We start from the raw sequence: 15,372 nt of genomic DNA on the forward strand, positions 1-15,372 counted from the left end.
TTTGTGGTGCGGGATAAGGTGAAGAACATTAATGTTAAGCGATTGAAATGACAAAATGCATTAAATTACTGCTGTGTTTAAAGCTTTTGGGAAAAAAATGTCTGTCTGAAGAAAGCTGTTGAGTATGTGTATTATATCTGGAGCTATACAGTTAAAAACATTCATTTATTAATCTATTTGAAAGGGTTGAGGGTGCTGAACAATGTCAGTTAAAGCTTGAAATTCTGTGTATCAGAAAATTAGAATATTGTGGAAAAGTTCATAGATATATAAACAGAATAATACACATCGAGTCATTTGTTTAATTCCAATTGCACATAAAATATGGGGGTTAAGTGGAGAATATATTACTTTGTTTTGCATTGGAAGACATTGTAAAGAAATATGTCAAACTTGAACACAGGTTTCATTTCATTTTTAATAAGTATATGAATGTAGACTTTTTCAGAATATACTATTTTGTTGAAAGTACTTATTGCCTCACTTGTTCTTTCAGTTTAAAATTTGTAGGATTAGTTTATAGTTTATACTCTCAGTTAAAAAACAAATGGCATACTGCTTTCTGCTTGAGTTAGGTATTGCATGTGTTTTGATATTGGCATGTTTTTTATGGACTAACCTTGACTTTTATTGGTTGTATTTTATTGTCCCCTTTTAAATTCGTAACGTGTTGACGACTGTCACACTCACGTCTCTTGTTTTATTCCTATATGAATCACATTACACACCCTGTGTGACACATGCTTCACATCAGTGTTTTGACACTGCTGGACTCTGAATGCAGTATGTCAACTCGACACTAGATGTCAGTATCCGACAGAAGCTGGCGGCTATTGTTGCGCAAGACAACGTCTGAACGTTGAGTGCCAATATGGCACAGACACACTGGAAATCAGAGGGAAGCAGAAATGAAGCATGCATGCAGCAGCGTGTGCAGACAGGCAGGAGACAGACAGGAAAGGCAAAGGGTCTGAACCAAAGTCGGGAGATGACAAAAACACAGTGTGTGTGGGTGTGTGTGTGTGTGTGTGTGTGTGTGTGTGTGCGCGTGTGTGGTCAGAGCTGCACGACAGCAGAAGGAAAGTGGAGCAGCCAGCAGGGAAACAGCTGTAGAATTATTATCTAATGACTCCGTCACTTTGTGGGACGGCTGGTGGTAAACATGAACTCACATCATGACACAGGCACATTACTACGAAGTAAATCCAGAATCAGCACAACTCACTTGCACGGCTTTTACGCCAATGCTGGTATTTTAGGTGCTTTTATTGCACCAACAACTGCAGGGCAGCTGTTGGTGTGCGGTCAGGTGACAACTTATACAAGCGTGTCTCCCCCTGCGAATCCAGGCCTCCAAGAACTGGCCGCATCAACAAAACACTTCACCATCTCATCCCCCACTCGGCTGTTTATTGCTTTATTTAAGAGTTAAACAAACACAACAGTAACCACAAAACATTGTTCATGTACAAGAATACAGGTGTATAAATATAAAATATCTGCACTACAGGGTAGTATTTCAAACATTTGTCCAAAAAAAAAAACAGGAGACACATTCAGAAGAAAAAAAAAAATAGAAGAAATCATTCACTCTGCGGTGCATACGCCTCAGGATGTGTTTTGCACTTTGCACTCCTGACTGCATTCATTCACTCAGTCACTCACTCACTTATTCAGTCATTCACAAATCTAAAGGGGAGACCAAAAAGCTTCAGTCCCATTTTTTTTTTTTAAGTCTCTTTAGTTTAGTGCTCTTGAGTACTGCTTGCACTCCAGTTTCTTCTCAGTCTAATAATTCTATTAAATCAACCCCACTAATGACTAAAGACCTCGACGCACATCAGACGGCTTGTTTTGGACGCTAATGTGGAGCCAGAAAACAGGCTCGCTGTTCACATTATCACAAAATGTCTACAAGTGGTTCCAGCTGCAGCCGGTTAACGCCAATTAAAGTTTACCACATTAACTGGGACGCCGCATGGCGACAGACACGTTACACTGCTACTGGAGGGACTGGCAGCCTCTAATGTGGAACAAACTAAGATTTTATGGCACGAAGGAAGAAGACTTCGTCTCCTTTTGGCAAGAAAATTAAAGTGGCTTATGAGTCTCTGCAGCAGGAATACGGGGGGAAAGTTTAACCTTCGGAAATGCCAGTAATGCGACTGATGATCCACTCGTTAATCCCAAGTGTTTTGAATGAATTCACATTTTAAAGAGTAATGACATACTGATTTAAAATACACACTGTGGAGCACCTGTCAAGTGCATTTCATTTTACACAATACTGACGTCAGCCCAGCTGCGCTGCACCTCGTCGAGTCCACCGTACAGGCGCGAGTTAGACACTGTCGAGGAGCAGGACGGTGGCAGTGGCGCCGGGAGCGGAGATCTCGGGGTTGACGTAGTGCGGATCCTGTTCGTCCGCGGAGTCCCCTTCTTGCTTCTGAGCTGCAGTCAAGGTGAGCTTCTTCAGGCCGGCCTCCAACGTCGCCTCGGCTCCCTCCGCTCTGTCACCTGGCGAGGCACCAAGAGATGACGGAGTTAAACACTTCTTATTTATTGTTCCCCCTTCTGGTCCGCCTTATTGCATACAAACAGAGAAAAACTACTGCTTCTGATGAAAAATGTAATTATTGATGTTTTAACCTGCTTCCTTGATACATTTTGGCCCCTGTGTAGCAGCAGTGTAGCGGTTAGCACTCGTAGCCTCAGAATGAGAATATTCCCACAGTAGGATTGCTTTGTGCCTTTCCATGCCGAGTTTTGCATTTCCCCCCCGTGTGCATCGACTTTCTTCAGGAACTCCAGTTTCCTCCAACAGTCTAAAAACCCACTTTCAATGTTGGTGAGACTAAATTGCCCATCACTGCCAATATGACTTTCTGTCTCTGTATTTGTTAAGTTATCCAACAAGTGTAACTCAAAATGCAGCTGACAGTTTGTTTTGTGCTTAATGCAGATATATGACAACAATGGAGAGTTTCAAAAATGATCACAGCTATCAAGAGTGTTGAATGACTTCTGAAAATGCAAAACATGAGTCAGGATGGTGACTCGCGCGCACACACACACACACACACACACACACACACACACACACACACACACACACACACCTCTCTCCCGGTCGCATTCCGGAGAGGAAGCTCCGCTGCACTGGCTCCGAGGGCCCAGGAGTGGCGAGGCGTGCCCAGAGCCGCACGCCGAGTCTGGGCAGTGAGAGCCACAGGGGCTGGCTAAGTCTGCGGGGCCGTGACAGGAGGAGGAGAAGATGGAGGAGGAGGAGGAGGGGGAGGAGGGGGAGGAGGAGGAGGAGGAGGAGGAGGACAGGCAGGAGCAGGGCATGTCGAGCGGAGTGGAGGAGGCGGAGGTGGAGGGGTGGGAGCAGTGGGAGGAAGGCGAGGAGGGCATTGCCTTGGGGGAGGAGGTGGAGCGGGAGTCGTGCTCCTCCTCCGAGCCGCTACTGTGGCTGCCCTCTTCGTCTATCGACACCGACACCACTGAAACACACAGATACACACTCTCAGCATGCAGACGCACAATGTGGATGGATGAGGGAGGACGGCGGGCCGAACCCACTTGACAGGCCGTCAGACTCCATCTTGAAGTTGGCGATGTCCTCGTGACCTCCGTCCCCCTCTGCGCCGACGCCTTGCTCCCTGGCCCCCATGGCCAGGGAGCGCCGCTGAGCGTGGATCTCCTCCGAGATGCTCTCCAAGTTGCGTAACGCTGCGCGGTACTCGGCTTTGGCGACAACGAGCTTGGCCTGACGCTCGTCCACGTGATGCTTCAATTGCTGCGGGAAGTCAATGGCAGCTTCTTAGCAAACTCGCCTCACGGCCAGAAAAAAAACACACAAAAAAACACGAAACTGTCAATTACGGCTTATATGCATACCTCAAGCTGTAGATAATACTTTGCTTTCAGTTCAAAATACGGTCTGCAGGGAGGGAGAAGGAGAAAAGAGTGAGCGCGGGGAAGGAGGAGAATAACACTCCTCTGTGAGCGCTGGCATTCCTCAGGCCTTACAGAAGGGCGTACACCCCGACACGAGAAACATCTGGACTGCATCGGATGACATCTCCCCCAATTTCTCACACACAAAAACATCTATAAAAGAGGCCGGAGCCGGGGGGGAGGGGGGAGCTCATGAGATCCAGTCTGAAACGGACCTGGATTTGTTGATGGAGCGCTTCAGTTTCTTCTCCAGCTGCCTCATGTGGCTGATGGAGGAGTTGTAGTTGGCCGCGGTCTTCCTGTGCTCGGCTTCGCTGCGCGTCCTCGCCTGCTCGGCCTCCATCACCTGAAACAACAGTGAACGGTGAGCAGATGCGGTCCAACTCGTGCTTCCCGGAGCCGCTTTGTGTTCCGTACCCTTTGTGTGGCGTGGTTGAGCATTTCCTGCCAGGCGGAATCGAACTGCCGGCTGTCCTCCTCCAGCAGCCGCTCCTCGGCCAGGGCGATGGTCTCTTTGGCGGCTCGGAGGATCTCCACGGCTCGCTGGAACTCCTGAGTGGCTTTTTGGGCTTCGATCTGGGCCTGGAGTTTCCACAGAGAAAGGGATGAAACACCACAAAGCCGACCTGGAAACCAAGTGTCACTGCTGAAGAAGCTGAGCGTGTGTGGAACAGATTCATGAATGCACTTCTTTATTATTTAAAATAAAAAATGAAATAAAACCTTCTGCAGCACTAGTATTGCTTAGGAATCTGGTAAGTATCTTACTAATTGTTCTGGAAAACCACATTTGGAAAACATCTCCAGCCTGACGTGCGCGGCGTTTATGCAACGAGAAAGAGTTCAATCAGCGAACAAAATTTAAACGCAGAAATAAATATGTTAATTTGGAGTTTATGTTGACTAATGTCAGTGGCAGCCTTCATTTTGATCAGTTTTGTGCTCCAGTTTAACTCCTGGTCCTCAGGCTGCATGGTATCAGTTTAATAATCGAGAATGTTGAATATTGTAACTTTATGATTTATGATAAAAACAAACACTGAAGTAAAAAACGTTGACATGTTTGTCCTTGTTAAGATCAGTGCTGCTCTGTCACTCGACTGAACCTGTTCAATCAGTTGATCATATGATATTTGTGTATCATCATAATTCATCGCCACCGTGAACACACTCATACGGAGACACAGGCGAGCTTTGAAGCAGTGAACAAGCGCAAGCTTTGTCATGGCGGCGATCTGACACTCTGCCCTGCGAACTGCCCACAGTCGTGGTCAACGGGAGGATTATTCTCATCACGCTGGACATTTCTGGACCCACTCGACTTAAAGGTCGGAGAACTGGCTCCAGGCCAAGTGTGAGCAGTTACAGGAACTCCGATCGGATTTCCCTCCGTAGCGTAACATGCAGTCATTGCTGGTCCGTCTCAATCTGGAATATTTAGTTCTGCTGTATCTTAAAGATACAGTTTTGTTTTTTTTAAGGGATCACTTTAATGGGTCAAATTTCTCAGAGTATCAGGAGGAAGCAAGTTGTTTGAAGTACCAATAATCTACTTTGAGTTCATATAAACACCCGTTCAGTCTCATTTTGCTTGTGTTGACACGACCGCCCGGCTGCATTGACTGACAACAAACAATGGAACAAAGTTGTTGATCACATCTGAGACGTTTTCAATAGATTATTGTCGATCCCGAGAGAGACTTTCGATTTTCATGATAAACTAAAGCCATGAATTAATTTCACAGGTTCAGTCGTCACTTGTTGGGAATCAAAATGTCATTTATGCACAGAATGAATTTGAAAGATGAGCTTGGAGTGACTTCCTGTCAGGTCAAAAAAGCCTTTTACATATAATGAACAGCAAAACTATGAATAATACATGCCATGAATACATTTATTTTAATTGCTTATTTAAAAAAAACAAAGATACACCTTTGTCCTGGCGCTTATATGCTACTGTTGACACCAATTAGTGTTGCTAAAACCAGGATCATTACACTTTTGCGACTTGGATACTCTACATCAAGCCACAACACAACATGTGTTCTCATATCTTAACAACGTGGCACCAAAAGTAATAAACACTTCCATTCACTCTATCTTCAGCAACGTTTGCAGGCTGCGCTAACATTTTGGATGTTTGCGATTTCTGCAGCCGGTGTCCATCAGCCAGTCGCCAACGTTTGTGTATTTCTTGAACCCAACAAGGTTCAGAGTGAGAATTTAAATGAAGGCGATGGCAGCAGAGGAGTGAGGATCAGGAGACTCAAGTGGACAAAGTCAAAGAAGTTCTTCAAGCTGTTTTTCTCATGGCCTTCCCTGTTACATTAACCCCTGTAACGTGACCCCTGCCTCTGCCTCCATGTTTCAGATTAAAAAAAACCCGCAGCAGTGACGTGAGCAAGCCAGGGTCTGCACCGTCTCACGGCGGCAAGTAGAAAACACAAAAGCCACGCTGGCATTGTTATTACTATCTGGGTGTTGCAGCGGTTCCACAGGCTTTCCAGAGCTTCAAGAAGGTGAAGTGATAGAGGGCGGAGGAGGAGAGATAACGTGTTGCACACTGCGTGCAATCCATTATTTGGACAAACTGGCAAAGATGGACGCTTCCTCTTTGTCCCTCATCATGACCCACTTCCCAGGCTCGGGGAGGAGACGGGTTGCAGGCGAAACCGAGGGGGAATGATGGATATTTGATGAGAAGGGGGAAAAAAAAACAAACGAAACTGAGACCTGCTATTTCTGCTTTGATTTCTCTCCAAGGTGACAATAAAGCACGGCTCTAAATTACCCTTGCACGGGGTTAATGTTATTTCAAGAAGCTTCGGCCGCAGCACGCGGCGGAGTTAAAAACCCACACATCACAATCTGCCTGTTCACTCTGAGCCTTCAATCTTTCTCCACTGCAGCAAAAGCAGACGCTCCGAGGATTAACGCATGCTGAGATCTTTACGGCACAAAGGCCTGTTGAGCTTCAGACACCATTGCCGGCGACGAGCTTCGTTATCGGCTAATTAACTTGATGCGGCAGAGCTCGCGGCGTGTGACACCGAGGACCTAACGACGCGACGACTGCGGCACGTGAGCCGAAGTCATCCTCCGAAACACTTGACCCCCGCGCATGACGCATTCTGAACTGCCGGACGTGTCACCCACGTTTTAATCTCCTCGCATTTACGGACGCAGAGCAAAGCGGGTGGGGGTGGAGGTGTGAGAGGGCGAGGGAGGGGCGAGGGAGGGTGGGGGGCAACACAGACAAGCAGACAGACAGGCAGTGGTGCAGAAGAGAATGCTGGGTAAAAAAGGATAAAAGATAGGACAGCACAGGCAAATTCCGACACGCCGCCTCTCTGGGTGTGCTGGAACGCACGGGGGTAAAAACATGGTGGGGGGCAGGGGGATGAGACTGGCTTAAGGGTGGGGGTAGGTGCAAGAATGGGGTGTGTGTGTGTGTTTGTGCAGGGTGGGAGGCGGTCAGAGAGGGTGAGTATTAGGATCCTTCTGAAATGGGTCATGTATTAAAATTTAAAATATTCATCCATAAATCATGACCAGACAATACGCTACGTTATGCCGAGGAATTATAGGTTTTGCTCCACTAAAATACCCCAATCACACACTGTCACACATGTTTAGAGGTTGGTTTTTTTTGTTTGTTTTTTTCACACCATCCTTTCAAGTGGATGCAGGTTGCACCGAGGTTCAAAGCCTCCCGGTAATCTGCGGCTCTCACGTGTTTTCTGTCGGAGGAAGTTCGTCACTCTGCAACAGCGATAAAGCGAGGACAGACCCATACGCACATGCAAATTAACAGTCTATTTTAGTTTGACCGCCCAGCTCTGACACACAAATGTCAGCCTGCTGATGTATGACTCAGAAGGTTCTTCTCCACTGGCCGGGATGTTTTTTTTTTCTTTTTTCGGGGAAAGCCGAACTCTTAAATGTCTGCAATGCAATCCAATCGGATCAGGGCTCCTGCAGGCCGGAGCAATTACACGGCAAATTACTGGGGGAATCTTGGCTGAAGTTTTTCAAAGAGGTGAGCAGCCGAAGCGTCGGGGGGGAAAGTGTCACTATTTCTCACCTTCTGACCTCCAAAACAAGAAAATGGAGCACGTCAATCCGTTCCTTCTCCACAGTGCGTGCGTGCGTGTGTCTAAAAATAGACACCACGTGAGTGTGCTTCCTTTAAGTAGATATGAGCGGAGCTCTTTAAACTCCTCACCGCTAATCCTCGGTAAGCCTGGCCTCACATTGTGTCTGCCAACCTCAGAGTCACTCCAGCTCACTTCTGTGTGTGTGTGTGTGTGTGTGTGTGTGTGTGTGTGTGTGTGTGTGTGTGTGTGTGTGTGTGTGTGTGTGTGTGTGTGTGTGTGTGTGTGTGTGTGTGTGTGAGTACCTGTCTCGCCACTTTGCGGGCCTCCCAGTAGGGCTTGGAGTCGTCCACAGCGCGGCCGATCTTCTTCACCTGCTCGTCCAGCTTCACCGTAGCTTCCACCAGCACGGCACGAAACCGCTGACGGCAGTCCTGCAGACGCGCGGGCACTTTTAGAATGACTACGCTACACATTTAAGAACTGTGAGCACAATGGACTCTGTTCGCTGTGGGAATGCTGATGTTACGAGTTCATTGTGTCTCAGTTCGGCATCGCAGCATCGACCGTGGTTGTAATTGTCTCACGTGAGGTCGTATTTTAAGTTTGCCTTCGTCGTGGCTGCTTCTGTCGTCTGCTTGGCTCCGATGGATTTGGCCTTTGACTCAAAAGTAGCTCTTCACTAAAAATGCAACCACGAAATCCAAGAATGTATTGGCATTGGAGTTCTTGTGCGGCAAAAATGCATGTCTCTGTCCCCAGTTGCTACATTCAAGCACAGCGTTTGGAGCTGAACGTCTTTGTGGAGGGAATGAACAAACCTATCTGAGTTTTACTGCATATGAATAGGAATTTGGTCGGTTTAACTGGTTTGCACCGATTTGTTAAACGTGTTAATAACAGACGCAATCATAAACTACACAAGCGTTTTCAGAAGTAGTAAAGCAGATTGGGTATTACACATTCTCATAAACTCCTCCCAGTATTTTGTACTGTAGCTGAGAGTCACGCCCGACATCCTGCTTTCAGGAAAGCAAAGTGTGCCAAAATGATAGCAGTGTGTTATTTTGTGCAAATTTCAGTTTTGTCCTGCATGTAAATCAGCTTCCAGGTTAGTGCTGCTTTTTTTTTTTTAACATGTGCAAATCGTGTTGTGTAAATGTCAGTCAACCTGTGACCACAACAGACTTGCCTGAATACAAAACATTAAATGCAATGGTGAGGTTGTGCTGTGTTCCAAAGTTAAGCGAAGGTTAAGGAAATGGGTAATGAGATAACTTTTTATAACATAAATAAATCTCTGTTAAATTAACTGAGGTCAATCTAAAGACGAAAGAAGATTGAATATCACTTCAGTTTTAGAGTACAATAAAATTGTACTCTAAAACTGAAGTGATATTCAAATGTATCTGTTTTGCAGGGGAAAAAAGTGGGAAAATGTCCAATAATTTACATCCAGTCAACAGGCACACAAACCCAGTAAAGAAGGATTGATGTAAGAGTCACTTTAAGTTCTTATACGGTTAAATAAGGCCACGTGGTGCAGCTGTGACTCGTTGTTTGGGGACTTTCAGCCATGTCATTACTACTTCTCCACGTCTCGGACGTCGCCTTAAATGCCCTGTGCCATTTTGTTTCATGGCTGCCATGCTTAAAATTCACTGACGGAAACAGTAATTAATGGTCTTTTTTGCTTTATTGTCCCAATCGATTAAGCTGGCATCAGTGTTAGAGTGTTTTTATATATAGTTACCATATTCATGCTTAATTTCTTGTGTTCTTATTTCACAGCGTCACTCAGGCACTGTTTTCTAATCATGTGTTCTGAGGCTTGATAAGGGCACCCTGACCGAGGCTGATAACAAGGATGAGCCGCATCTTCCACTCAGCTGCCCATGTCGACGTCCCACGCGCGCGGGATGTCCTGAGATTGTACTTATGGTTGATAAACTGTTAAGCATACAAAATGTTTGTTTCTATGATGTATATCCTGTGAACCCTCCCCTTTGTTAAATGAAATAAAAACGCAGGAGAAATGGTCTGGAGCCAGAGTGGGTAGGAGGTGAACTTGGGCACGCTCCTGGCCATTCTCCTCGCGAGTAACTGAAGCTCATCCTTGTTGTCTTGTTCTTTGTTGAAGATTTAATAAATGTCTATAGCCTAAACCTGACAATCAGTGATGAATGCTGTGGTGAATGCTGTGGTGATCTCTATCACTTTATTGAACTGAGGGTCACAGGGTGCTGGACAAAGTTCCAGCAGGCTCTGGGAAAATTAAGTTTAATACCATTTGCAGGCCGCCAGTCCGTCACAGGGCACAACCTGACAATCACACACACTCACATTCACACCAACGGGGAATTAATGAACTAAGAGAGGGTAAACAACACAAACTGTTGATGTTGTCACTGTAAGTACTGACCGACTGAACTCTCACGCAGTGAAAACTTCCCATATTTGTGTTAAAATGTTCAATGTGTGGCACCAAATAATGAAATAGCTTCAAATAATGTAATACAATGGTGAAATATCTTTTTTTACATAAATGAGCGTGAATGCTGTGTTTTACGGGTCCTAAATGAATAAATATGATGACTATAACATCTATAAGACTTAGTTTTGTTACCCTGCACAAAACCTGCAAAAAAAATCCAAGAAATGCAGTTTTCTTAATGTGTTATTGCAATATTGGCTTCAGTTACTAGATTGTGTAACTTATTACACTATTGGCAAACTGTTCTTCTGATACAGGCTCAAATATTCTAACAAACTGGTGGCAATTTATAACAATCTTGGTTACTTATTACATTTAAAATGATTTAAAATTACAAAATTATTGGCCAATATTGCAGAAAAAGTACTCAATGCCTGAAAATAGACTTTCAACATGCTGTTTTACTCTTATTTTATGGAGCATTGAACTGCTTGATCAGCCTCAATTCACCATCAAACTCACACACAAATGGTGACGGCGGTAATGCGACGTGCCACAGCCACCCTGAAAACTAAACTGAAGTAGGATATTGGTGGTTCTTATTTTATTTTTACCCAGCATTCATAGTTAAGGGTTTGTAAATGCATTTAAGGGAATGAATATCCTCATAAAGGAAGCCATAGAAGTGTTCGCGGCCTGAAAGGCGGCAGCACCTGCATCCTGCTCAAAGGACGACCAGAGGAGCGAAGGAGAGGTTGAAGAGGGAAAAGGGAGAGGGTGCTACAGGAAACACACTTCCTGTGACATCATAACCTCTCTTGGCTTCCCGTTCCTGCGGTGGGGGGGGTGGGGGGGGGGTAGCGACGCAGTGCCGTAGGTAAACCCTGCGAGCCGAGGATCGGTGTATTATAGGGACTTAATGACGCCACCCTGTCGGCTTTCATGCTTCTGTATTTTCCCCCAAAACACACATTTCATCGCTCATCTCCCGAGAGGTTTAACGTCTGAGCTCGGATTTTAATCTCGCCGCCTGAACTTCTCCCCAATCCTCTCAATCTACTGTACATCGTCTTTAATCAGCCCAGGCTGCAGCCACACGTTTGCCCACAATCCTCACAGCTGCTTTACTTTCATTTGGATGAAGTGGCTTCTTCTTCTCCTTCTTCTTGTCCGCCTGCTTCTTGTGTGTTTTATTTATAGCAGAGCAAAGATGCTCCTTTCAAAGAGGGAGTAAAAGCCTCGGAATGACTGACAACAAAACAAGCCGGGATTTAAAAATAACCTACTTTATTTCCTGAGTAGTGTGATTTCAATGATAATTGAGATCCGCAGCTCTCTCTCTCTCTCTCTCTCTCTGTGTGTGTGTGGATGTGAGCGTGGGTCTAATGAGAACCAGAGGCGCTCTCCTTTTAGGAACTGAAGAAAAAAACACCAACTGTGGCTTCGCTCTGGAATGTTGGTGGATTTCAACAGCAACTCAACCAGCCCGCACTCGAGAGAGAGAGAACGAAAGAAAAGCTAAAGAAAATGACTTTTTCTCTTTCTGAAATTCCTTACTTGAATGTGGGTTCAGAGTTTCTGGGTTGTGATTGGTCAAAATATGCCATTCACTTCATGAATGTGTATAGCCTTGATAGTTAACATGCTACAAACAAGTGTTATTAGACATATACATGGACAATAACTATGATGGCTTTTCTTATAATAGCATTTTTCTGGAAATATTTCTCGTAAAACTGCAAGTTAAAATGGAAAATGAGCAGCTACACTTGAAGGATTGATAGAAAGTCCTCCCTGATCTTCTTTGTTTAACGTTGTGCAGACAGGACTGATGGCGATTTATTCTAATGAGAATCTAAGTGCATGATTGTTTAAATTTGAGACAAATACAAATAAATCATGTCCAGATAACAAGCCCCTGCTGGTGCAGCAGTGAGTGTTTATACAGTCTGAAAGAGGCATTAAGGTGCAGCAGCTTCTGCTTCAGCTTTTCCACACTCTTACAGCTCACAGATTTAGAATATTTCCACTATTACAGAAGAGTTTGAAAGCGATGGCCTCGTTGCCAGGCAGCTTCCCCAAAACATTATTGGAAACAAGTAAAGGCTTTCTCCCACTTGTTTGGAGCACAACACGAGATTAGAAGTCTGAAAAGTGGCTGTGATGGGTTTGGATTGTTGCAGGGCTGGACGTGTTTATCCAGGAGGAAGACGCAATAACGGAGACGATAGACGTGTTGGCGCTTAATGTTTTGTCTTTACCTCGAGCTCACTTTCCCAGCGGTTAATGTCGTCTGTGGACTGATTCAGCTTCTCCAGCTCTCCCTGTTGACAGAAGACAAATGGCAGGGTTGGTTAAACCTGATCGTGGAGGTGTCTTGAGGATATAACTTCTGGTAATCGAATTACTGTGCATGCAGCCTTCACAGTGTGGGGAAATCTTAAACAGACCAAAACTTCTCGAGGTTGTTCGTGGCGACATTGGTGTGACGGTACAATAACCAGCATGCACAACATATTACTGAGCATTTTCATCCCTTGAGATCCCATCTGGAACAATTTCCCTGAACTTCTCTCACCTGGATCCTTGGATCCACTTCTTCTTCTTCTTCCTCCTCCTCTTCCTCGGCGCACAGCGCGTCCTCCTCACAGTCCTTCCCGTTTCCTTCCATTCCCCTGGAGGAAGAAAAAAACAAAAACAACCACAAAAAAAAAAAAAAACGGGGGTCTTCACTGCAAACAAAGCGCGACCCCGGGGTGCGGAGCGGCAGAGGTGTCCAAGACTGCGATACGCCTCCTTTAACCTTTACGCAGAGCGCACCGCATGCCGCGAGCTTTAACCGGAGTCCGTGCGTCAAAGGGAGCAGAGGAGTCCGGTGTCAGCGGGGACGCGCGTCCTGCTGTGCCGCGGGGACACTGGAGAGCAGGATCAACCTCAGGGAAGGGCAGCGGGCGAACTGTGGGGAGGGGAACGTGTTACTTTACCCAAAGTCATCCGTGCGATCGCTTCTGGTTTGGACCTTCAACATAAAACACCAGCCGGGAGGGAAACGTTCCCGAAGCCACAACAGCGCTTTAATAATGTTTTTATTATCACTGCTCATGTGCTAGAGGAGGGTATTGAGCTGGTTAAAGTCCAGTGGAAGTATTCCTGAGTGGAGCTTGCATGTTCTTCCTCAGCATGTGTGACTTTTCTCTGGTTTCCTCTCGTCCAAAAAACACACATCACCTTAAATTGTCCATAAATATGAATGTAAATGTGTTTAATTGTCTGTCAGGAGCTTAACTGTGCTGTAAATTGTGACTGTAACTTGTGTTCGGGAAAGTTTTGGAAAGTTAAAGCCACATTATACTTGAGCATTAAAGTAAAAGAGTCGACAAGGAGGAAAAAGCTGGAATCAAATTAAATGTACAGTTTGCATATGAAATTGCTCGTCAAGACATTTTTCTTCTTCTCACAAAAACAGAATAATAATAATACAGTATTTAATAGGAATAACAAAAAAAACAAAAAAACAACATATCACATGGACATTTATTAACACACGACAAACAAATGAACGGTTGTTGTCTTTTGCACACATTTCATTTATCTGATTATTTGTGTTCCCAAATATCTCTGCTGTTTCTTTATTTGATGATTGATGTAATAAATAAACTTGTCTCAACTGATCTGAAGACTATCCATGCAAACAGCAGGTTGCACACACACTGATCCTGTGTCCTTCAACTCCTGAGATAAATTCTTTATTTTTTTCTCTACAAACATTGCCCTCGTATTCTGAAAGGAGCATCTCCGAACTACCCCGGTGTTTTGTGGGATGCTGCTCTTTAACTTGACGGACCTCCAGCATGTGAGCTTTGTCTGGTGTGACTCGCCCTCTGCCGGTCAGACAGCTTCCAGTGTGACGTGCAAGATGAAATGGATTTATTTCACAAGTAGCAAACTATTAGAAAAAATAAACAAACTGGAACAACGGTTGTGTGTATGAAAAAAGCGGATATTTTGCATATATACCATCTAGAAATATAATAAATGAATTCCCCATATTTGCCTTATTTCCTTAATTAATAAAATGTTGAGTACTATTCAATGTGGTATTGCTTGCCTGGTGACAGTTGATTTAAAGAATTTAAAATATTGTTTGACTGTCAAAAAAAAGATATATGAGTTCAATCACATTCTGCTGTTAAATAAATGTTTTTCACTTTGTTGTCTTGGACAGTGTGATGTATTTGTTGTTGTAGTCATTCCAGTATCATTAATAAAATGATCAATGATCAAGATGATCAGTAAGTTGATGCCTGACTAGTAGTCTCAGCACAAGAACAAAATGCATTGCTCACAAAGTTTTGGAATTTATTTCCACCAGAGCAGCAGCAGATATCAGCATTTGAGGTTTTTATTCATTTGTACTTGGACTTTCTCTACACACCCTAAATAAACAGTTATTAACAGCTTAAACTATGCATATTACCAAAAGAAAAGAAGATGAATTAATTTGTATATTGTTGTTAAAAAAAGTCTATAAAATGTATTTGGCTCAATATCTGGTAATATATGCAGAAGTGTCACATGTTAAGATAATGATCAGCAATCAATACAAACACACCTATATGATGTCATGTCAGGGATTCTCACCATGAAAAAAACCCCATTGTGAACAGATTGTTATTAATCACACTTTTCTTTCATATTCAAACAATCACCTTGAGTTCCAGCATGTAAGCACAGTCCCCGACACATTAATTCAATGTTTTTCAAAATGTATGTGGTATGAACAATGTGTTGACGTTGCAATAACAATAAAGTCTTGGTGTATTGAAAAACCTTACATTTAAATGTTAATCATGCGTGATGTTTTCTGCTCCTCGTGATTAAACA

The 15,372-nt window shown here is 44.3% G+C and overlaps 1 protein-coding gene across 1 annotated transcript; it reads right to left on the bottom strand.

Annotated features, from left to right (window-relative positions):
* Positions 1-1,403: 1,403 nt before the first annotated feature.
* Positions 1,404-13,416, bottom strand: LOC308145031 (SH3 domain-binding protein 5-like). The gene is made up of 9 exons (XM_080516354.1): positions 13,067-13,416; positions 12,750-12,812; positions 8,360-8,488; positions 4,378-4,542; positions 4,176-4,306; positions 3,901-3,943; positions 3,583-3,799; positions 3,120-3,503; positions 1,404-2,517 (listed from the first exon to the last, which is right to left on the bottom strand). Exons 1-9 carry the CDS (start codon positions 13,157-13,159, stop codon positions 2,342-2,344), a joined length of 1,401 nt encoding a protein of 466 aa, XP_080372480.1. The 5' UTR covers positions 13,160-13,416; the 3' UTR covers positions 1,404-2,341.
* Positions 13,417-15,372: the final 1,956 nt, after the last annotated feature.

This window comes from Blennius ocellaris (assembly GCF_963422515.1).
Source record: "Blennius ocellaris genome assembly, chromosome: 20".
In the NCBI taxonomy this organism is placed as follows: domain Eukaryota; kingdom Metazoa; phylum Chordata; class Actinopteri; order Blenniiformes; family Blenniidae; genus Blennius; species Blennius ocellaris.

Bases quoted from the DNA above. Each gene is read 5' to 3' on its own strand.
- LOC308145031 (XM_080516354.1), bottom strand. From the start codon at position 13,159: ATGGAAGGAAACGGGAAGGACTGTGAGGAGGACGCGCTGTGCGCCGAG. The intron at 8,489-12,749 runs GTAAAGACAAAA...GCGCGTCTGCAG, and splicing joins GCTGGGAAAGTGAGCTCGAG to GACTGCCGTCAGCGGTTTCG. The intron at 3,504-3,582 runs GTGGGTTCGGCC...TGTGTGTTTCAG, and splicing joins GGAGTCTGACGGCCTGTCAA to TGGTGTCGGTGTCGATAGAC.